The sequence below is a fragment of the Thunnus albacares genome, chromosome 20 (genome assembly GCF_914725855.1).
Source record: "Thunnus albacares chromosome 20, fThuAlb1.1, whole genome shotgun sequence".
NCBI classification, from domain to species: domain Eukaryota; kingdom Metazoa; phylum Chordata; class Actinopteri; order Scombriformes; family Scombridae; genus Thunnus; species Thunnus albacares.
Window position 1 is genome coordinate 5,495,912 of NC_058125.1, and position 23,416 is coordinate 5,519,327.

Here is a 23,416-nt window from a genome sequence, read left to right on the forward strand (position 1 = left end):
CATTGCAGTTATGTGGCATATGCCACATGACTGCAATGTCAGATAAGTGAGTTAGATACAGCTTCTCTCTCTCTGTTCCTTTGGTCGCTAATTTCATCTCTGATGGTGAAATGTTTCTCTCTGTGGCTATTGTGTGAATTTATCTCCTTAACAAGAATGCAGCAGAGATCATATAATGGCAGTGGGTAGTTTGCTTGTTGAACTTAGAGTGAGCTGTTTGGACTCACTCATTCATTTGGAATTTATCCCGTTTTTAATTGAGTGGTTGCTGATTGATTTTGCCTGATCAATTCAATAATTACTTGTTTTGGCACTACTGTACAGGAATGGCTCATAGTTCATGCTGCAGTGATTCTGCATTAAGAGGAAAAGCTATGTAGAAAAAATACATGAAACCCATGACTGTGTCAGTGGCTGAGGTAACCTGCACCACAATCTATAGTACACACAGTATACTATATTAATAATTATTACATTTTTATTGTAGACTGAATTGATTGACATTAAAAGACATGTTGTATTGTATTGTTGTATTTCACTTCTATAAAACTGGGGACTTGTGAGTGACATATTAAAAGAATAATGATCAAAATCAATACAGCAGTAGTTCTCCTGATTTGGAATACCTGGTGTGGGTCAAGCTCTGAAAATGCTGGATCCTACATTTCCCATAATGCAACTCAGTAGCATCTTTTATTAGACTTTGCCGTGACTAATAAAGGCCCACGTCTTAAAGCTTGTAACGCAGGCTTTCCACTATCTTTTTTTTTGTAGTTTCCAAGCCCAAGCTGTGGTAGCCCTGATTATGTCATCATTGGTTATTTTCTCAGACTTAAGGGAGCTCCCACCAGAGCCACAGAAGACATTATAATACTGTTTTCACAAATAGAGTAGTACTCCTCATAATGAATAGACTGAACTTCATGTGTATAATTGGTATAGTGGCCCTTTAATCAAATGAATCATATTATTCACAAGGTTTATTCTGTACAAACACAAAATGTCATATTTACACAATATGTACAAAGATCCAAAGAATTCTGAAAATGTCATTGGAAGGAAAAAAAACTCCATAAAAAGTTAAACATGAGGCAAGAAGCTACACAGCCAGCTGGGTGAAGAGGATCTTTTCCTTTTTCATACGGCTGATGATTTGTCTGCCTCTATTAGTTCCAAACAGGAAATACAAAATACCCACAACAGCAAGGGTGACATAAAAACCCAATATGGCGGTGATCACTTGGCGGTGGCTCAGCGGTGGCTCAGTGGCCTCAGGATGCTTATTACCTGACAAGATAAATTGTTATTAGAGTTCAGCCCAGGGCATAAGTCTGTCAGTCTTACCTTTCTTGAATAAAAAGTAAAGAAAATAAAGAACGAATAGATCAGACACCCTTTGCAAGTATGGGCAATGGTTAGAGAGAGTTTGGGTGAAGCACTCTTCTTGTCAAGAGCCGTGTCATTTTCTGGCAATATCGATTTTCTTCCACTGATGTTGGATAGTAGATTCAGACGGTGGGCAGTGAAAGGCATGAGTACAGTAAACCAGCTATTTGAGGGTAGTGAAATGAAATCTTTCGCTCAACTTCCGATATCTACAAATAAGGCACTGCATCAAAAGCCATACGGAGTGGGAAAAGATTAGTAGATACCCAACAAGTGTTGAAAAGCATTTTATTAGGGTAACAGAGAAACACTTTCCAACTAAGAACCATGTCTCCCATATCTACAGCTGACATGGCAGAAAATACCCTTCATGTCCTTATAGAGGACAGGAGATTTTTCAGGACTCCATTGATAGTTTCTTTGTTCGATAAAGGCTCATTCTCAGCTTTGTGTTGAAGGAAATGTGGGAAAATGAAACAGGTAAAGACCAAAGATATACACTATGCATACTTCTACTGATTGTGGGGAAAATGATAACTATAAATTGGAGGAAAACACTTTTGCTGACACAAACTCAATGGACTCAGAGACTGAAACTGAAGTCTATATAATGGAATATATGGCAGCAAAATTGCAAATGAAGATGGACATTTTCCTGCAAAGATGGACTTCAGTTGAACTTGTATAAAAGAGAGCGTCGATATTGCTGATTCTATTTGCTGTGAAACAAGACTGTCAAACTATCCAAATGCAAAGTTGTGTAAACTGTCATGTTCATGTGAAATAAATAAATTCTTATTAATCAATTATTATTATCTTAACATGGATTAAATCCAATTTGTTCTATGTAAGTCAGAACAATACTTTCAATTGATAAAAATGGATAAAAATAATACACTCACACACTCATTCACATACATTTGCTGAAATACTGAAAGCTACTCACCATGGATGCTGGAGTGCAGTTGAACTCGTACCTTGATTGCAGTTAATTTAGCAAAACCACAGTCTGTTTGTAATATAATGGTGTAATTTTCTACCTTGGTTACATTTGAGATGGTCAGATACACATAAGTCTGATTGTCCCAACCACAGATGTATTTCATCAATCGACTGTTACACTCTATGCTGCCATGTGAGTTCCGCCAGCGATATTTTTGACCTGTACACTTCAGTCCAGGCCTGTAAATGATACTGCAGTTCAGTGTCACATTTTCTCCAGCAACAACCTCCACTGTGTCGTTGCACCTCAGTGACACGTCTGAATCTGAAAAGGGGCAAAAACTGATATATTTAATAATGCATTACATAATGCATTTACAGTATTCTTAATATATTTTGTATGTATATTTATTTCTGGTACAAGTAATGTAAAAATACCTCCATTTGAAGCACAGATTTGTAGAATAGTAGCAGCACACAGCAGACTCAAATGTATCCACAAGTAAGACATCCTGGAAGTTCCACTGTTGTCAAAAACTGGAAGAAAGAAACATCTTTTAGGACAGAGTTTGTCTTTTGTATTACAATTTGACGTTTGTCTTTAGTGAAATATTTCTTCTTAGATTTATGTTTCCATTCAAAAGAATTGTTGACAATTTACACGTCATCCTGCTTCCTCACAGCGTACTGATCAAAGGAACATTTTGGGAAATACGCTTATTCACTTTCTTATAGAGAGATGAGCCAGTTGTAACACCTTAAAGCCATGTAAAACTTAGCAGAGAAGCTGCTTAAATACTGGATATATGATTTAAACAGTTAGATAAAAGGATTAAGGTAATTTATACAGTTACAGTTAATAAAACTAGTCAGTGAGTAAACATTTGAAATACATAGCTAAAAGTAATGGATAAACAGTTGAAATACTTAGCTAATCAACTGCATGAAAAACCCAATGTAACAATATCCACTTTTATGTAGTTAAACTTAATATCGACTTTAAAATGATTTGAAATGAACAAAATTTGGAACATGATAGATGGGGCTGTAGAAAGTGGTAGTACTACTTGAGCTAAGCTAACAGGGATGTTGGGTAAAAACAGTTTGAAAGCACTGGTTGAATCTACACATCACTCTATGAAGTGGTAACAACTGGCTCTCACTCAACCAGGTACAACATTACAAGGCTGATTACACATAAATACATCAACAATAATAATCCAATAATGTAATACTACTACTACACATTGTGAGAGGGGCCATTCTGCATAATGAATACTTTTGCTTGATGCTTCTACTATAGTTTGTTTATAGTAGTTATGTTTCCTAAAGAAACATTTTGACTGCATGACTTAATACTTTTACAAACCCATTGTTGTATTGCTACTGTTACTAAAGTAAAAGATATGAATGAATTGAAGCCTCTCAGCAAACTGTGCATATTAATCCATTTAATATGCTCAAGTCAATTTTATTTGTTTAGCCCAATATCACAAATCACTAATTATCCTCGGAGAGCTTTACAGTCTGTACAGCAATACAACAACCCCTATCCTTAGACCCCAGTAATAACATAATAACATAATACCTCTCCCAGAAAGACAGGTATTATTGATTGATATATAACTTTGACTACTTTGATCTGATGTGAGACTCAGAATGACTCAGAATGGAGAAACATGAATGGTGACAGTATAAGATCCAACTTTAAACATACGCACCACTCCTCCAGGAATTTCCTGGAGGTTAATGAGACTGTACACCTGCCAGCACAGATGAAATCAATAGAGAAATATTGCTCCTAACAGGTTGAAGGATTGTGAGGACTGTGTAACACTCTATACTTATATAGAACCAAAAGTACTGGACAGTCATTTGTATTGAGACTAGAAAACCTGCTCCAGATTTCAGCAATGTAAGACTATATCAAGTTATCAATAGAACACGTGCATATGAATTTGCTCTATGAAAATATACATGAAAGAGTCATTTTCATTCATATAACTCATCAGTTGATTCAGGTGACAGCTGGGAACAAATAATATGCATCTGTAAATATTTTTGATACTTGAAACTGAACATGAAACTTGTTGTTGGTACAGCAGTGACAGTTAGTACTGTGGTTGATAAAGCGCCAATTCAACCAACTCATGTGTTCGGCTGAGGAGGAAGGCTCCTGTGATTCCATGTAAAAAGGCAAAAAGATCAAAGATAACTCTTTCCAACAGGAATGAAGGACTGCAACTGATTATCTGCATTACTGATTAATCTAAAGTAGAGCAGAGAGAGAATCCATCCCTCATCAAAGTGTGAATAAACTTCAGAGTGATTCATTAACTGCTTGAAGTGCAGAAAAGCAAATACAGTGGAAACCGCTCATTTTAAAAAAGACGAGAGAGAGATAGAGAGAGACACAGAGAGACAGAGAGAGAGAGCAGTGGTAGCGAGAAAGCCGGTGAATGGGAGGAATAAAACCTTATTTTCTGATTATTTCACAGTGGTTACAAAAATCACCCATTCTGCAGACCTGCAGAGGTGCACCGCAACGCCTGACAACGGTGCCGCAGCTGTCACATCACACACACATCATACATGTGGTACAAGAGTAAGGTAAAAAGAAAGAAGAATTACCGTTAGTTTAAATTTAATTTTTTTCCCTATATGTTTTTATGTATGAAAAGACCAAAAATGAACACTGTAAGGGGACTATTGATTAATATAAGCAAATTATTTAAATAGCATTTGTAAAGGAATGATTCTGTTCCAGTTTCTACCATAAAGTTACAAACAGTAATAAATAATCTACATGTTGAGCTCAGTGCTATAATAAATGGATGAATGAATATATTTGTTGGACTAAATGCATAGTTTTTGATAGTAGGGGTTGTACTGTACCAGTAAAAAGTTTGGACACACATTCTCATTGAAGTGTATGTGAAGATGTGTCCAAATGTTTGACTGAAGCCACTTCGCTTCATTTATCTATTGATCTAAAACCAGTGGAGCAGATTGTTATTATTGGATGTTAAATTATATAGTTGATTGTGTTGGTCCAATTATTTCTGTTCATGTTTTGAGGACATTTTTCAAAGTTCTAGAAACATTGTTTCTTTCCATACTAATGTGTGTGAGGTGCATTAATGATCATCATGGTTAAATGTGGAGAATCTAGTCTTCTGTTGCAAAACGTCTTTTCATATCATGTATCCCACTTTTTAAATGAAAAACTAGCATACACTGTTTTTTGTCAAAGGTATGAAACATGTCAAGTAGTCACAAGTGGTGTGTTTGTGCAAGCAAATTTGACCAAACAATCTCACCACAAGGTCCATTCAATAGCTGTTCTGGAGCTTTTGATTCTATCACATGGTCTTCCTCAGCAGAATTGCAGATCATTGTAGCCGATAGAAATTTGCAATGAAAACAAAAAGCAAACTGTCAAACTAAATAACAACAATAATAACAACAACAACAATAATCCAGCCCTATGTGAGTGTGTGTGTATATATACACATACATACACACACAGTTGCATTATTCTATCTTCCAACATTCAAAACAAATTATGATGAATCTCACACAGATGTTATTTTTGTTGGCTTTTTGATGATTTTCATTTCCTTGTTGTTATTTAGTTTGACAGTTTGTTTTTTGTTGCAAAAAAAAAGATAAAATCATTTCACTTATTCTCCAAATCTTTATGTTTGGCCTGTTCTTGTTCAGTTAACACTATGAAAGTTTAAATTGTTATTCTTATTATTTTATGTTGACTAAAGAAATACTGGAAACCACTTCAAGCTATTGAATATACAAATAAATTGAGATTTTTTTTGAATCATGAATTAATCCTTTAGTCAAAAAAACTGTGAAAAAGGCATGTCAAAATGTCCAAAAACCAAAGTAGACATCAAATTGCTTGTCTTGCAAACTCTCCATAACCCAAATCAGATCAGTAAAGATGAATGAGACGACACCGCTCACTTGTTATTAATACTTTAGTGCTCAACATGTATGACATGTATGCTTTGATCTTAAAACAAAAAAACAAACAACATATAACTTAAGAATACTAGTCATGGTTGGCTTTGTGGAACGGGAACAAAAGACTTAAAGCAATAATACAATTGAAAACATGTACCATTAAAAAATACTCACTCTGATTCTTCACTGGGACGGATCAACCAAACACTGAGCTGGTAATAAGCAAACATGTGATCAAGTATAATTACGAGATCTTTGACCTCTCACACAACAGCTTTTATTTTCACTATGACTGGTGAGATAAGACTATCACACTGTTGCATAGTTATCAGAGCAAGACCGCTGCTGTGTGAGAACACATTGGCTTGTCTTTCAGTGAAGAACAGTGGACACAACTTTGACACAAACTAAAAACAGCATGTTTCATGTTGGACAGTTTGGACTTGAAATACATTAGACTCCTGCAATGTGCATTCAGTATTCACAAGTTCAGATCATCTAAAAGCTTCTTAAATGTTTTCTTAGTGGCTTATTGCTCTTTAGATTGGCATCAATAAATAGTTCCGGCTTGTTACAGACTCCCTCAAATCAGAGTGTCAGAGCAGCTAGCTGATCAGGAAACCTTGTACGTCATTTTTGTTAGTCATTATCTCAACAGTTTACTGGCATCATAAAATGCAGGTGTGTGTTTTTCCTGGACTCTGGACCCTTATTGCTCCTCAGGCTCAGGTTTGGCACAGGGGATCCACCATTTTTGAACTACAGACATCACCCCCCTGTGGCCAAATGGAAGAACTGCACCTAATGAGACTTTCAGTTCTCACTCAGTGGTCTGTAGAGCAACATGGTCCTCTACTTGTCCTTCATGGTGCCAGCATGAACGATGAGATGGTCCAAACAGAATCAGGAGCCAACCAGAGGCAGCTCTCATTCCACCTCCATCACGTCTTAAAACTAAATCTGTTTTCCTCTCTCTCACCACTGCATTACTGATTAATCTAAAGTAGAGCAGAAAGAGAATCTATCCCTCATCAAAATGTGATTAAACTTCATAGTGATTCATTAATTGCTTCAAGTGCAGAAAAGCAAATAAAGTCACACTCGTAAAAACAGTAATATAAGTAATCTACATGTTGAGCTCAATGGTATAATAAATGGATGAATGAATATATTTGTTAGACTAAATGCAGTTTTTGATAGTAGGGGTTGTACAGTAGCAGTAAAAAGTTTGGACACACTTTATATATATGTAGTTTATTGTGTTGGTCCAATTATTTTTGTTCATGTTTTGAGGACATTTTTCAAAGTTCTAGAAACATTGTTTCTTTCCATACTAATGTGTGTGAGGTGCATTAATGATCATCATGGTTAAATGTGGAGAATCTAGTCTTCTGTTGCAAAACGTCTTTTCATATCATATATCCCATTATTTTTTAAATGAAAAACTAGCATACACTGTTTTTTGTCAAAGGTATGAAACATGTTAAGTAGTCACAAGTGGTGTGTTTGTGCAAGCAAATTGTATATGTTAAAATATACATTTATATATATATGTATATATATATATATATATATATATATATATATATATATATATATATATATATATATATATATATATATATATATATATATATATATATATATATATATATATATATATATATATATATATATATATTGCTTTGATGCTTTGATATATATATATATATATTGCTTTGATGCTATTTATATATACATATTTATATACATATTTATACATTTATGTATGATTAATGTTATCTATAGAGCCTCTTATGGCTGGATTATGCTATCTACCAATATTCAAAACAAATACTAATGAATCTCACACAGATGTTATTTTTGTTGGTTTTTTGATGATTTTCATTTCCTTGTTGTTATTTAGTTTGACAGTTTGTTTTTTGTTTTCACTGCAAATTTCTATTTTCTACATTTTTTCTACATTCAAATCATTTCCCTTATTTTCCAGATCTTTATGTTTGGCCTGTTCTTGTTCAGTTAACACTATGCAAGTTTCAATTGTTGTTCTCATTATTTGACTAAAGAAATACTGGAAACCACTTCAAGCTAATGAATATACAAATAAATAAAGGTTTTCTTTTTTTCCCGAATTGACAAATAATCCTTTAGTCAAAAAAACTGTTAAAAAAAGCCTGACAAAATATCCAAAAGCCCAAGGAGACGTCTTCAAAATGCTTGTCTTGCAAACTCCAAAACCCAAAGACATTGAATTTACAATAATATAAAAATAAAGTTGATTAATTTAAAGGTTTTTTTTTATTAATCCTCTATTTTCTATCAATCCTTTAGTCTGTAAAATGTCAAAAACTGTGTAAAAGACCTGCCAAAATTTACAAAAGCACTGAGTGGCATCTTAAAAATTGCTTTTTATGTCTTGCCAACTCTCCAAAACTCAAAGATATTCAATTTAGAACAATATAAAAATACAGTTGTTGATTGATTTTGTAGATCAACTCATTAATTACTTGGAATGGCTCACAGTTCATGCTGCAGTGATTCTGCATTAACAGGAAAAGCTATGTAGAAAAAAAAAAAAAAGCAGGCTTTCCACTATTATTATTAGCCTATTATTTTGTTTGTTTATTTATTTGTTTTCCAAGCCCAAGTTGTAGTAACCCTGATCACATCATAATGGGCTATTTCTTCAGACTTAAGGAAGCTCCCACCAGAGCCACAGAAGACATTATAATGCTGTTTTCACAAATGCTGTTTCCTCATAATGAATAGACTGAACTTCATGTGTATAATTGGTGTAGTGCCCCTTTAATCAAATGAATCATATTATTCACAAGGTTTATTCTGTACAAACACAAAATGTCATATTTACACAATATGTACAAAGATCCAAAGAATTCTGAAAATGTCATTGGAAGGAAAAAAAACTCCATAAAAAGTTAAACATGAGGCAAGAAGCTACACAGCCAGCTGGGTGAAGAGGATCTTTCATGAACAACAAATATTTGAACACACACAGATGCTTATACACAAATTTCAGAATTTGTCAGGATATCAGCAAGTTTTCATTTCTCGGTTCTCTGTCGTCTCCTCCTTGAGTCCTTTCCTTCTTCATTCGGCTGATGATTTGTCCGCCTCTATTAGTTCCACACAGGAAATACAAAATACCCACAACAGCAAGCATGACAAAAATACGCAATATAGGGGTGATCACATGGTGGTGGCTCAGCGGTGGCTCAGTGGCCTCAGGAGGCATATTACCTGGCAAGATAAATTGTTATTAATCAATTATTATTATCTTAACATGTGGATTAAATCCAACTTGTTCTGTGTATGTCCGAACAAGACTTTCAATTTATAAAAATGGATAAAAATAATGCACACATGCACTCATTCACATACATTTGCTAAAAGAGTTAAAGATACTGAAAGCTACTCACGAGTAAGTGGATTGTTTTGTTGTGTGGTCGTGTCTTGTTTAACTCGTACTTTGATAGATTTTTTAGGAAAGCCACAGTCTGAATGTAATACAATGGTGTAATTCTCCTCTTCGATGACATTTGAGATGGTCAGATACACATAAGTCTGAGTGTCCCAACCACAGAAGGGTTTCATCAAGCTACTGCTACACTGTATGCTGCCATTTGAGTTACTCCAGTGATAGTGGTGACTTGTACACTCCAGTTCAGGCCTGTAAATGATTCTGCAGTTTAGTGTCACATTTTCTCCAGCAACAACCTCCACTGTGTCGTTGCACTTCAATGGCATGTTTGCATCTGAAAAGGGGCAAAAATTGATATAATTAATAACGCATTACATAATGCATTTACAGTATACTTAATATATTTTTTTATTTATTTCTGGTACAAGCAATGTAAAAATACCTCCATTTGAAGCACTGCTTTGTAGAATAGTAGCAGCACACAGCAGACTCAAACGTATCCACAAGTAAGACATCCTGGAAGTTCCACTGTTGTCAGAAACTGGAAGAAAGAAACAACGCTACATAACTTTTAGGACAGAGTTTGTTTTTTTGTTTTTGAATTTGTTGTTTGTCTTTAGTGAAATATTTCTTCAAATAATCTAAAATTGTTGGAGTTCTTAGATTTAAGTTTCCATTCAAACAAGTTCATGACATTTTACACACGTCATCCTGCTTCCTCGCGCCGTCTGATCAAAATGATTAAAGGAATACTTTGTGGGAAATATGCTTATTCACTTTCTTGTAGAGAGATGGATGAGAAGATTGATGCAACTCTTAATGTGTACAGTAAATATGAAGCTACTGCCGGCAGACAATTAGCTTAGCTTAGCACAAAGGCTGAAAACAGGGTGAAACGGCTAGTCTCAGACATGTCCTCATGATAAGTTGGTAACTTTTTAAACTGCAACAGTTTAAGTAGTATATTTTAACTCTTCGTCATTTTGGGAAATACAGGCATTTGTATGCTGTTAGTATTTCTTCACTGTGCCCGCCCAAGACATAGTCCCATATATAACCCCCCTGTAAAACCACACGTCATTTTTACACATTGGTTTTTGTGTGGATTAAACAAACAAGATATAATGTGTTAATTAGTGAGCTTAAGAGGTGCTGATAAGCAGATTTTGATACATTTGGACAGAGTCAGTCTAGCTGTTTCCTCTTCCTTCCAGTCTTTATGCTAAGCTAGGCTAGCCAGCTGCTGGTTATGGCATTATATTGAATATACAGACATGAGAGTGGTATTGATCTTCTCATGTGACTTCCAGCAAAAAACAACAAATAAGCATTTTCCCAAATGTCAAACTATCCCTTCAACAGTGCATTGCAGATTTGTGGGTTTGAGATTTAATTTAGCTGCTTATGTTATGTTTGAGTGACAGGGTAAAATGTTTGAAACTATTAGTGCTTATCTTTTAATCATGTTTTTTATGTATTTTATTATACATTAAACTTTACAGTGATGGAGGAAATTCTTAGTTCAGATGGTATGGTTGATTACAGAGCAGTTTGGAAATGGTCTAAGGTCTATTTTTTAGTTCTACTGACTAACTTCTTGCATGAAGTCCATATATGGACTGCATTAATGATATCTACAAACCACTGCATTTGCATAATGCATCATAAGATTCATTCTAAGCCTGCATAATGCATTATATTTCATAGCTACAGTCATAAACCAGAAGTTTTCTCTGGAAGTAAAACAGATAGTAAGTGTGACATTGTGCAAACAAGGAACTGTTTATATAGAAGCAGGTACACTATAATACTGTGTGTTGATCCTGAAACAAGATTCCAAATTTTGAGAGACCACAACAGAAAGTCAAAGTGGTGACACTAAATGACAGCCTCACTGAAAGAAACGCCTCCAGCGAACTGTGCAGCAACACTGTCACTGCAGCAACTTCCTGAGTCCTGGATTTCTCAGTAAGGCACCAGTTTCCAGGAATTACACACCTTCTTATTCCTACCTTCATGCTTACCTGCCTCCTTAACTACATTAAAAAAAGAGAGAAAACACTCAAAATCTCATCAGGAATAGATTGGATGATGCTATTTAATGTGGTATATCTTCATGTTTTTCAATGTATTGTGTAAGTTATGAACAGCAGAAAGACAGACTGATGAGAGAAGCACAACACATATCTGTACACTCTTATTTTGGTAGAAAAAGGTAATAAAGTGTCATGAAGGAATTAAAACCTGCCATGGCCACACGCTGCATGTGTAATACTTTAGCTACAGAGAATTTTTACTTGTTTTACTTGTTCAGAATATTATCTTTCATGTAAAATGAATGATTATAAAAACTGTAATATTTGACAATGTATGCATGGTGATCATGCTTGTAATACCTTAAATCTTGTTCATCTTGCATTACCTTTTGCAAGGTTATGATAACAGCTGCAGGGCATTATGCACAAGTTATAATAAATCATTCAGGTCTCATTTAAAAGTGTGGCCAATTGTTCAAATGTAATGTGAGCTCTCTCATCAAGTATGATTTATAAGGGCTTTTTTGTATTTACATTTGTGCTGTAAATTGCTGAGGTTGCTAAGAAGCAGTGTGTCTTTTCTTATAATATTCTACTATCTCATATTTGTTAAGGATTTATGATTAACTCAAACTCAAAATGTGTTAGCCAGTCACTGCCTCAGATAACACCAGTGGTGGAAAAACCCAAGTTCCAGTTTGTAAGTTTGCGCACTTTTTCTATTAACCGTAGACCTGTACCTGTCAGTGGGAAATATATTTTACTGCACTTCATTCATCGGACAACTATTATTACTCGTATCTATTCGTATACAGATTTCACATACAAAACATGATAAACTTATAAAATATGATGCAATTTAAACCAGTGATTCCCAACCAGGGGTACTTGTACCCCAAGTAGCCCAACAGGTACTTATTCAGTTGCCAGGGGTACATGGGAAGATTGAGGATTAGCTCTACTAATTAAAAAAAAATACAAATTATGATATGATGAAAGAAATATAATCACATATTTATGTTTGTGTTAGAAATTATTTGCTGATAATCATCATCATCATAATCAAATAGAATTACAAATCAGTGTGTTACTTTTTTTCAATACATGTATTATCACAATAATAGTAAGCTACCAGCTACTGCACAGTACACACCTCCTACCAACCTGAGCCAGTTGGAACACCTTAACGCCACAGACACGGACAAGAACTGTCTCTCACTCAACCAGGTACAACATTACAATGCTGATTACACACAAATACATCAACAATAATAATCCAATAATGTAATACTACTACTACACAATGTGAAAGCGGCCATTCTGCATAATGAGTACTTTTGCTTGATGCTTCTACTATAGTTTGTTTATAGTAGTTATGTTTCCTAAAGGAATATTTTGACTGCATGACTTTATACTTTTACAAGCCCATTGTTGTATTGCTACTGTTACTTAAGTAAAAGATATGAATGAAATGCAGCCTCTTAGTGAACTGTGCATATGAATCCATTTAATATCCTCCATATACACATGAATAAACACCTCCTGTCCTTAGACCCCGGTAATAACATCAATAATACGTCTCTCAGAAAGACAAGTGCTTACCTCAGACTACTTCATTCTGATGTGAGACCCAGAATGACTGGAAAAACATGAATGGTGACAGTATAAGATCCAGCTTTAAACGTACGCACCGTACCAGGGGAATTTCCTGAAGGTTGGTGAGACTGGACACATGCCAGTACAGATTAAATCAATAAAGGGTGTGATAGAGAGAGAGAGAGAGAGAGAGAGAAATATTGCTCCAAACAGGTTGAAGGGTTGTGAGGACTGTGTAACGCTCTATACTTGTATATAACCAAAAGTACTGGACAGTCATTTGCATTGAGACTAGAAAACCTGCTCCAGATTTCAGCAACGTAAGACTATATCAAGTTATCAATAGAACACGTGCATATGATTTTGCTCTATGAACATATACATGAAAGAGTCATTTTCATTCATGTAACTCATCAGTTGATTCAGGTGACAGCTGGGAACAAATAATATGCATCTGTAAATACTTTTGATACTTGAAACTGAACATGAAACTTGTTGTTGGTACAGCAGCAGGTTGATAAAGCAACAATTCAACCAACTCATGTGTTCGGCTGAGGAGGAAGGCTCCTGTGATTTCATATAAAAAGTCAAAAAGATCAAAGATAACTCTTTCCAACAGGAAGGAAGGACGCAAACTGATTATCTGCATTACTGATTAATCTTAAGTAGAGCAGAGAGAGAATCCATCCCTCAACAAAGTGTGAATAAACTTCAGAGTGATTCATTAACTGCTTGAAGTGCAGAAAAGCAAATACAGTGGAAACCGCTCATAGTGATCACTTCCTTCTAGGTCAAAATGATCATATAAGCGGGTGATTATTATAAGTTGTTTTTCTTTTTTAATTTCTCACTCAGATTACCATCTAATTGAGGACATTTGTCTTTGTTTGATAACTTTAAACATATAGTTAGGCTTTGCTGACGGCTTCTTGACTCATTTTAAAAAACACGAGAGAGAGATAGAGAGAGACACAGAGAGACAGAGAGAGAGAGCAGTGGTAGCGAGAAAGCCGGTGAATGGGAGGAATAAAACCTTATTTTCTGATTATTTCACAGTTACAATAATCACCCATTCTGCAGACCTGCAGAGGTGCACCGCAACGCCTGACAACGGTGCCGCAGCTGTCACATCACACACATCATACATGATACATGTGGTACAAGAGTAAGGTAAAAAGAAAGAAGAATTACCGTTAGTTTAAATTTAATTTTTTTCCCTATATGTTTTTATGTATGAAAAGACCAAAAATGAACACTGTAAGGGGACTATTGATTAATATAAGCAAATAATTTAAATAGCATTTGTATAGGAATGATTCTGTTCTGGTTTCCACCATAAAGTTACACTTGCAAAAACAGTAATAAATAATCTACATGTTGAGCTCAATGCTATAATAAATGGATGAATGAATATATTTGTTAGACTAAATGCAGTTTTTGATAGTAGGGGTTGTACAGTAGCAGTAAAAAGTTTGGACACACATTCTCATTGAAGTGTATGTGAAGATGTGTCCAAATGTTTGACTGAAGCCACTTCGCTTCATTTATTTATTGATCTAAAACTGGTGGAGCAGATTGTTATTATTGGATGTTAAATTATATAGTTTATTGTGTTGGTCCAATTATTTCTGTTCATGTTTTGAGGACATTTGTCAAAGTTCTAGAAACATTGTTTCTTTCCATACTAATGTGTGTGAGGTGCATTAATGATCATCATGGTTAAATGTGGAGAATCTAGTCTTCTGTTGCAAAACGTCTTTTCATATCATGTATCCCACTTTTTAAATGAAAAACTAGCATACACTGTTTTTTGTCAAAGGTATGAAACATGTCAAGTAGTCACAAGTGGTGTGTTTGTGCAAGCAAATTTGACCAAACAATCTCACCACAAGGTCCATTCAATAGCTGTTCTGGAGCTTTTGATTCTATCACATGGTCTTCCTCAGCAGAATTGCAGATCATTGTAGCCGATAGAAATTTGCAATGAAAACAAAAAGCAAACTGTCAAACTAAATAACAACAATAATAACAACAACAATAATCCAGCCCTATGTGAGTGTGTGTGTATATATACACATACATACACACACAGTTGCATTATTCTATCTTCCAACATTCAAAACAAATTATGATGAATCTCACACAGATGTTATTTTTGTTGGCTTTTTGATGATTTTCATTTCCTTGTTGTTATTTAGTTTGACAGTTTGTTTTTTGTTGCAAAAAAAAAGATAAAATCATTTCACTTATTCTCCAAATCTTTATGTTTGGCCTGTTCTTGTTCAGTTAACACTATGAAAGTTTAAATTGTTATTCTTATTATTTTATGTTGACTAAAGAAATACTGGAAACCACTTCAAGCTATTGAATATACAAATAAATTGAGATTTTTTTTTGAATCATGAATTAATCCTTTAGTCAAAAAAACTGTGAAAAAGGCCTGTGAAAATATCCAAAAACCAAAGTAGACATCAAATTGCTTGTCTTGCAAACTCTCCATAACCTAAATCAGATCAGTAAAGATGAATGAGACGACACCGCTCACTTGTTATTAATACTTTAGTGCTCAACATGTATGACATGTATGCTTTGATCTTAAAACAAAAAAACAAACAACATATAACTTAAGAATACTAGTCATGGTTGGCTTTGTGGAACGGGAACAAAAGACTTAAAGCAATAATACAATTGAAAACATGTACCATTAAAAAATACTCACTCTGATTCTTCACTGGGACGGATCAACCAAACACTGAGCTGGTAATAAGCAAACATGTGATCAAGTATAATTACGAGATCTTTGACCTCTCACACAACAGCTTTTATTTTCACTATGACTGGTGAGATAAGACCATCACACTGTTGCATAGTTATCAGAGCAAGACCGCTGCTGTGTGAGAACACATTGGCTTGTCTTTCAGTGAAGAACAGTGGACACAACTTTGACACAAACTAAAAACAGCATGTTTCATGTTGGACAGTTTGGACTTGAAATACATTAGACTCCTGCAATGTGCATTCAGTATTCACAAGTTCAGATCATCTAAAAGCTTCTTAAATGTTTTCTTAGTGGCTTATTGCTCTTTAGATTGGCATCAATAAATAGTTCCGGCTTGTTACAGACTCCCTCAAATCAGAGTGTCAGAGCAGCTAGCTGATCAGGAAACCTTGTACGTCATTTTTGTTAGTCATTATCTCAACAGTTTACTGGCATCATAAAATGCAGGTGTGTGTTTTTCCTGGACTCTGGACCCTTATTTCTCCTCAGGCTCAGGTTTGGCACAGGGGATCCACCATTTTTGAACTACAGACATCACCCCCCTGTGGCCAAATGGAAGAACTGCACCTACTGAGACTTTCAGTTCTCACTCAGTGGTCTGTAGAGCAACATGGTCCTCTACTTGTCCCTCATGGTGCCAGCATGAACGATGAGATGGTCCAAACAGAATCTGGAGCCAACCAGAGGCAGCTCTCATTCCACCTCCATCACGTCTTAAAACTAAATCTGTTTTCCTCTCTCTCACCACTGCATGTGTGGGGGCTGTGTGTGGCTCTGACTCTGACTTCTGTACTGGGTGTGCAGCAGTGTGCCGGCCTGTGGGGAGTCCTGGCCCTGTAGCCAGTCTTGATAAAGGGTGTGCAGGGTGAGGTTGAGCTCTGGGAGACAGACTGGCAGGCTGCTGTAGGTCTCCTCCATCTGCTGCACTAGGGTTTTATCCGTCCGGCCTCCTGCCTCACTCTCCGCCTGTCCACGGCCGCTCAAGCACCCTGAGATAAAAAAAAGTTAACACTGTGGAAGTGGCAGGAAAAACAGAAACAAAGAGTATGACTGGAATGATATTACTGTACCTCCTGGGCAGGACAGCACCTCCACCAGCTGGTACGGCACGCGTCCCTTCCTCATGCGGTGAACAAGGGTCTGGATGTTTCTGAAACCGTAGACGGCAGCAAACTGCAGCAGCGTTTCCCCGTCACGCTCCAGGGTCACTTCCTGGAAGTCACGGTTCCTACAAAACCAACATGAGACAGGTGAGTAAAAAAAATGGATGGATGACAGGACTTCCTAGGAAGCTGTATAGTCTCAGTGTCTCTCACCTGAGGGTCTTGTATGTGATCTCATGGACATCCAGACCAAAGAGCTCTTTGGCAGCGTGTTTGAACACGTGTTCAAGGAAGCCTTCTGAACCGCGGCCCTCGTTCCTCACCAGAGCCACGTCTCCAACTTCTCCCAGTCTGCAGTGATAACACAGACTACTGTGACAATGACTCAGTGAAAATATACAATCACCAATAACTATTTAGAGGATGGATGAAATAACAGGAGCCATTACAATAAAAAACAGCATAAAGTAGGACCCTATGAATTACTGGAGTTGATTTTATAACTCTCTGACACAGCCTCCACAAAAACATTTAAAGATCCAGCATTAAAGCATGTATTAACTACCTTCTTGCAATGTATTATATTGCTGTTGTATTGTATTTATTGGGACCATGTACAGTGTTAAACATAAATGTTACCATTTGATGCACTGCACCAGCTGTAGTTTATGTGTAGTATCAAATATTATCAATACATGCAAAGTTGTGTTTTTTACTTAAACTGAAACATTACTGAAATTCAAAAGTAATATTCATATACTGAATAATTAAGCTTCTTACAGTGTATTGCTTCTCTGGTAATCATCTAAACTTGCTGACTGAGACTGCAACTAAAGATCATTTTCATTATTCATTAATCTGTCAATTAGTTTCTTGATTAATAATTAATCGTCTACAAAATGTCAGAAAACAGTTCCAGAAGTTATCCGATCCAAAGTGACATACAGTATACAGTACAAATGACTTCCTTCGTCTGGCCATCAGTGCAAACACAAAAAATACAATCATACAAGACAAAAAAGCAGAAACATTGTCATATCTGAAAGGCTGGAACCAACAAATGTTGCACAAATTTGGTACTTTTGCTGGAAAATGACTCAAACGGTTCATTGATTATCAAAACAGCTGCCGCTTAATTTTCTGTGATCAACTCATGGTTTTAGTTCTATTGCTGATTTCACCCTTTCTTGTCCTGAAAGATCTAATTTTTCAAATTATATCTTATGATTATTTACTTTGATGTAATCACTGTAGTTGACTACTCACATATGGTCCAGTGGAACTGAGTCCAGCTTCTCCACTGAAACCTTCTTCTGCTCCATCAGGTAGTAGATCTCCCCTGAAACAATTAATACAAATTACACAAGCTATCATATACAAATGTAAAGTATATACACTGTCAAAGACTCATTTTCCAACGTTCTTTTAACATTAAGAGACCCTTTACTATGTGCGGAAAGGGGATTGTGGAGGTTCTGTGCACATTTAGAAAATGATATATAATCACCATCTTCCTACAGTATGAGACACCAAACCTCCAGGTAGTAAAAGTTACCAAGGGGTCAAAATAAACTCGAATAAGCATTTGCATCTCTATTTGGCCCAGGGAAGCAGTATAAAAGATAAAGAGGATTGAACCTGAGGTGAGGACACAGTCCACATCCCTGCTCTCCAACAGACTGTTGTAAAACTCCTCTCTGACGGCCTCCAGCTTCTTATCAAAGCAGGGAGCCACCACCACATGGTAGACCTTCTCTGGACTCAGCTTCTGCTGGGAGACGAGGCAGAAGGAAAACAACATAATATGGCAGATCTTGTGCAGAACCTTGTGTATTCTTTTGGAATATTGAAAACTGAGTATTGAGCAGAGTTTAACCTACAGGGGTTTCTAAATGTTTTTCTGCAATGGAGTCAATAAATTCAGTGAAAAGTCCAAAGTGTTTTGCGACTGCAGAAATGGACCATGGACTGAATCAGCTGTCAACAAGCCAAGAAATACTGCTGTCACAGTGATGAGGAACTCAAAAAGACAGTCTGAAAAATGCTAACTGCCAGAGAAAATAATTTTGATGGTTTCCCAGAGCCTGACAGGAGAGTATGTCAGTATGTGACTGATACACAAGCTACGTAAATGTTAGCAGCCACACATTTCTCCATTTTGTATTTCTCTGTTTAGTGTCGTTGTTCCTAACTTCGGGGCTAACTCGCTTTTTCAGCAGTCGGGGAAACAATAGATGTGACTTTTGTTGGTCTTGACAAGCTGCTGCATTTATTAATTGAAACGCCATAGTTTGTACTGTACATCTATTGCCAGGTCGACAACTTACTGCTAACCTTTTCCTCTACTCTGCTCACATTCACTGTCACTTTTCTACCGCTCGCTCTCTCACTCGCTTAAACACTACCCTATTCCTTAAAGGGAACTACGCTACACTATTGATTTCTGAATGAATGGGTATTTGGCGTTATTTTTGACATTTAAAAATATTTTTTTTGGCCTGGCGGTTCGCCAGGCCTGTACTATTACAGGGGAAACACTATACGATACGAGATGAATAAATCCCCGTTGTCATCTTCGCCGCCATCTTTACTGTACACACCTGCAGATCTGCATTCTGGGTGCACTCTTCTAGTTGGTTTGTATGACAGTTTCTTATTTTTTCATCTGCCCAAGCTTTTTCATCTATTAACCCCAGCTCCTACCAATACTGCCAATGTGTCAACAACTGTTAGTACTGCCAATAACAGTGCTGCCGTCAAACTAGAGACCTTTGACTGTGAGCCGTGACAGTAAATGCTCACCTGCTGTTTAGAGAAGTAGTCTTTGACCAGACAGCCCATGATCTGCTGGGGAGACCTGGCTGTGCAGATATGAGGGGTGACCAAACTGCCCAGGACACGCTCTGCATACCGAATCCACCCTGTACACACACACAGACACAGACACACACACACAGACACACACACACACAGATGTTACATTGTTAAAGGAATCCTTGTCCTATTGCGGTCCAGTTTCAAATGTTTACAATTTTTTGTAGGGAAATATACAGCAAGATAGTGCAGTAAAATAAGGTTAAATTTACATGAAAAAAGCATGCACGCATGGACGCGCGCGCACACACACACACTATAACAAGCCTTATACTGAACATCGGTGATTGATAAATCCCATACATTTCTTTAAAGGTGATAGAGCCAATTCAGACTTTCCACTGATAGACACGGTGCCAAATTTAAAAACTATACATAGAATTTAAAATAGTCACATTTCATTGCTTTTTGATTTAATATTGTTTTTAAAAGAACAGAGAATCAACATGAAAATTACCATGAAATGTAATAAATATAGAACTTGTGAAGCACTTTTTGGCAGATTCCTGTAAAAATACACATTTGTCAAATTTCTGGAAAACTAAATACTTCCCTGGCATTTATTGCAAATTCCCTGACCACACTTTATGAGCAGTGGCATTTCTAAAAACTGAATGAAGGGATGTCAATGATAGGTCCTTGCAGGAAAAAAAGAGAGTTCAAAATAGTTCTTTACTCTTGCTGTTCATATCTCTGATGAAGGGAGTGGTGGAAGAAGAGCTTTCTATCTTTCCCTACCAGCACTCCAGTGCTATCTCTACTTCTAAAACAAGCTCTAGGGGCCTGACGAGCAGCAGGTTTGAGTAAAGGGTAGTTCAGTAGGCCAGAAAATCAGTCTGGCAGGTGGGTAATGAAAAAGACGACTGAAGGAGGAAGAGGGTTTTACCTGGGCAGGAGGAGGTGAACATGGGCAAGGCATGGGAGTCATGGTGTCTCCTGCGATACCTTTGAATAAACTCCTTTTGACTCTCCAAGATGCTGAAACCTGCTGCCAGAGTGGTGTCGAATACATACTGCGCTCCTGCAAGAGAAAACCCAGAGAGAAGAGAGACAGTGAGAGAGAGAGGTGGGGGAGAAATGTCGAACATCTATGATAGATACCGATGAGTAGGTGGTAGTTTCTCCACACAAGCAATAAAGGAATGTCTCTAAAGTTTGCAAAAAGACAAATTTAAGATTTTTAAATGGGAAAATGGGAATTAAGAGTAATTTAAAAAATTAAAAACAGGAGGAAATCATGTGAAATCAGTTGATTTCTGATTTTAAAAAAGTTGGAAATTGGTTATTCCTTCATCTGATCTGGACAAATCTTGACTTTATGACATGCTCACATACAACCAAAAACAATCTGCATGACCTCTAATACATGTATGCACTTCAATACTTCTTCATGACAGCTCACCCAGGCTCTTGAGGAAGCCGCAGAGTTTATGGGTGGCCTCAGTGATGTCCAGACCAAACTTCACAGCAAAGAAAGGCAGGGACTGCGGACACACCGACGCCACCAGCACCTTGTGCTTCGTCACGTCACATTTCTGACAGGGACGGAGAAACAATGGGGATTAATAGAATGTAAGGTATTTGTCAAAGTGCAACAAGACAACTCCTTGACTTTCTCAGGTTTCAGAGATCATGTATTGTACCTTGTTGAGGGCCAGAACTCGCTCCACTTCCTCCAGGCTCTGCTGAGAGATCTTCAGGCTCTCCTCCTCTGACAGACAGCCATCACAGGACAGGCAGGCACTCAGCAGCAGCTGGGATCCATCATTCACCTGGGGGGAATGTAGACATCAATGTTAGGTGTTGAGCTCATACACAACCTGATGAGGATTGATTTTGCTAGATCAACTGATAATAAAATTAATAAGTAAACAGACATCACCTGTCCATTGACTTCATCTCTTTCCTGTTGTGAGCTGACACCATCATCACTCTGTTTCTTGTTGCACTGTGAGAATAAAAAAAATCATGATTAGCAAGAAACACTGCAGATTCAGCATGTATATATTTTTTTCCCCCAGACAACACAGTGATAATAACAGAAATTCACCTGTTTGGTGCAGTTCTCACACTTCTCCTTGCGCTTCCCTGTGTTGACCTCTGACATTTTCCTTGGTGGTATTCTGTAAATTGAGGGTGATAAATATAGACAGTAGCAGCATTAGCATTTTCTCACAGCATGTTCCCTCTGCAGCAGTAGCATGATGACTGTGCCTGCAGCCTGCTGCTGTGTGCTGTTTCGTCAACTCCACCCTCCTGTGACTGTCCCACCGTCCTATCACAACCAGCCTCCTTATCATAAACACAACAGCCTTATATTAGAAAGGTGGGAAGCTGGCAATGAACACAAACTAGTATCCTGTCATTAAATTTTTAATGGTTCACGTTAATTATAGACACAGTGCCAACATTTAATTATAGTTTATGCAATCATGTATATTTCTTGTGCTAAATTACCCCCTCCCCGGCACTGTTTCCGTCATGCATGAGCTCAGGCAATGTCTAATGACAATAAAAATTGAACTCAAAAACAAAAACAGCCACAAAGCCCATTACATCACATCATGTTCGCATGAAGGGGAAAAAGACAAGTGTGGCTGGAAGCTATAATTCTGTAAAAACACACTAATAGTATAAATACAATGTTAGTCTCCCATGATGTAAGAGACAGAAAAATATAGGGACTACTTTATCATAGCTCTTGATAATTATAGCCCCGAATGTGTAACGTTTATTAGCTACGTAAGATTTCATGTTAGCTATAACTACGTGATTTACAACTGCTAGTGCGTTACAGGCCTTTTCTTTATGACGGCAGTGACTTTAATCACTCTGGTGGCCTTAAATGTTTAACTGACAGTCCCTCTGGTTAAATTACAAGGTCGAATTTTGAGGTAACTCACCGGACGGTTTGTATTTCTCTGCTCTTTCAGACAAAGACATGTAAAAACATGCAGAGGACAGTCAGAGCAGGTGAACCCCGGCAGCTAACCTACTCGGCACTCTTTCAATTTCAAGGAAAGTCCCCTGTGGACGGCGTTACTGCCACTACCCTCCGCCGTTATTTCATAATCTACAGAGCACTGATTTCAAAATTGTTGGGCTTTCAGTATCGAAGCCAGTCATGTCTATGTCGTCTATGTATGTCCGACTCCATTGTGTACCCCGGTGAATGCAAACGCATGCGCACACGAGGGGGTGAGCTGCTCCGGAAGCACCCGCATTCTGCGAAGACCCGCTCCACTCTGCCTCTGATTGGCTCTAATCCCTAATTCACACA

At 37.0% G+C, this 23,416-nt stretch overlaps 2 protein-coding genes across 4 annotated transcripts; both read right to left on the bottom strand.

Annotated features, from left to right (window-relative positions):
* Window positions 1-6,305: 6,305 nt before the first annotated feature.
* On the bottom strand, window positions 6,306-23,350 carry narf (nuclear prelamin A recognition factor). Of its 2 annotated transcripts, XM_044337330.1 has the most exons (13): window positions 23,040-23,350; window positions 22,187-22,259; window positions 22,019-22,084; window positions 21,780-21,908; window positions 21,539-21,671; window positions 21,023-21,157; window positions 20,065-20,183; window positions 18,901-19,033; window positions 18,529-18,601; window positions 17,476-17,613; window positions 17,230-17,387; window positions 16,905-17,148; window positions 6,306-7,288 (listed from the first exon to the last, which is right to left on the bottom strand). In XM_044337330.1, the coding sequence occupies exons 2-13, from the start codon at window positions 22,241-22,243 to the stop codon at window positions 7,285-7,287; spliced, it is 1,389 nt and encodes a 462-aa protein (XP_044193265.1). In that variant the 5' UTR covers window positions 22,244-22,259; window positions 23,040-23,350; the 3' UTR covers window positions 6,306-7,284. The 2 variants fall into 2 exon arrangements, with proteins under 2 accessions (XP_044193265.1, XP_044193266.1); XM_044337331.1 differs by lacking the exon at window positions 6,306-7,288 and having other exon boundaries at window positions 15,922-17,148; window positions 18,901-19,030; window positions 23,040-23,349.
* LOC122970952 lies at window positions 9,094-13,536 on the bottom strand. Of its 2 annotated transcripts, none has more exons than XM_044337336.1 (4): window positions 13,387-13,536; window positions 10,191-10,289; window positions 9,747-10,082; window positions 9,094-9,567 (listed from the first exon to the last, which is right to left on the bottom strand). In XM_044337336.1, the coding sequence occupies exons 2-4, from the start codon at window positions 10,261-10,263 to the stop codon at window positions 9,353-9,355; spliced, it is 624 nt and encodes a 207-aa protein (XP_044193271.1). In that variant the 5' UTR covers window positions 10,264-10,289; window positions 13,387-13,536; the 3' UTR covers window positions 9,094-9,352. The 2 variants fall into 2 exon arrangements, with proteins under 2 accessions (XP_044193271.1, XP_044193270.1); XM_044337335.1 differs by having other exon boundaries at window positions 13,476-13,526.
* Window positions 23,351-23,416: the final 66 nt, after the last annotated feature.

What these genes read in the sequence shown, in the direction of transcription:
- LOC122970952 (XM_044337335.1), bottom strand. Translation starts at nt 13,518, where the DNA reads ATGTGTCCAGTCTCACCAACCTTCAGGAAATTCCCCTGGTACG. An exon ending in CAGGAAATTCCCCTGGTACG is followed by an intron (nt 10,290 to 13,475) that starts GTGCGTACGTTT and finishes TCTTTCTTCCAG; the next exon opens with TTTCTGACAACAGTGGAACT. An exon ending in AAGCAGTGCTTCAAATGGAG is followed by an intron (nt 10,083 to 10,190) that starts GTATTTTTACAT and finishes GCCCCTTTTCAG; the next exon opens with ATGCAAACATGCCATTGAAG.
- narf (XM_044337330.1), bottom strand. Translation starts at nt 22,243, where the DNA reads ATGTCAGAGGTCAACACAGGGAAGCGCAAGGAGAAGTGTGAGAACTGC. An exon ending in GAGATGAAGTCAATGGACAG is followed by an intron (nt 21,909 to 22,018) that starts GTGATGTCTGTT and finishes CATTCCCCCCAG; the next exon opens with GTGAATGATGGATCCCAGCT. An exon ending in CGGCTTCCTCAAGAGCCTGG is followed by an intron (nt 21,158 to 21,538) that starts GTGAGCTGTCAT and finishes TTTCTCTTGCAG; the next exon opens with GAGCGCAGTATGTATTCGAC.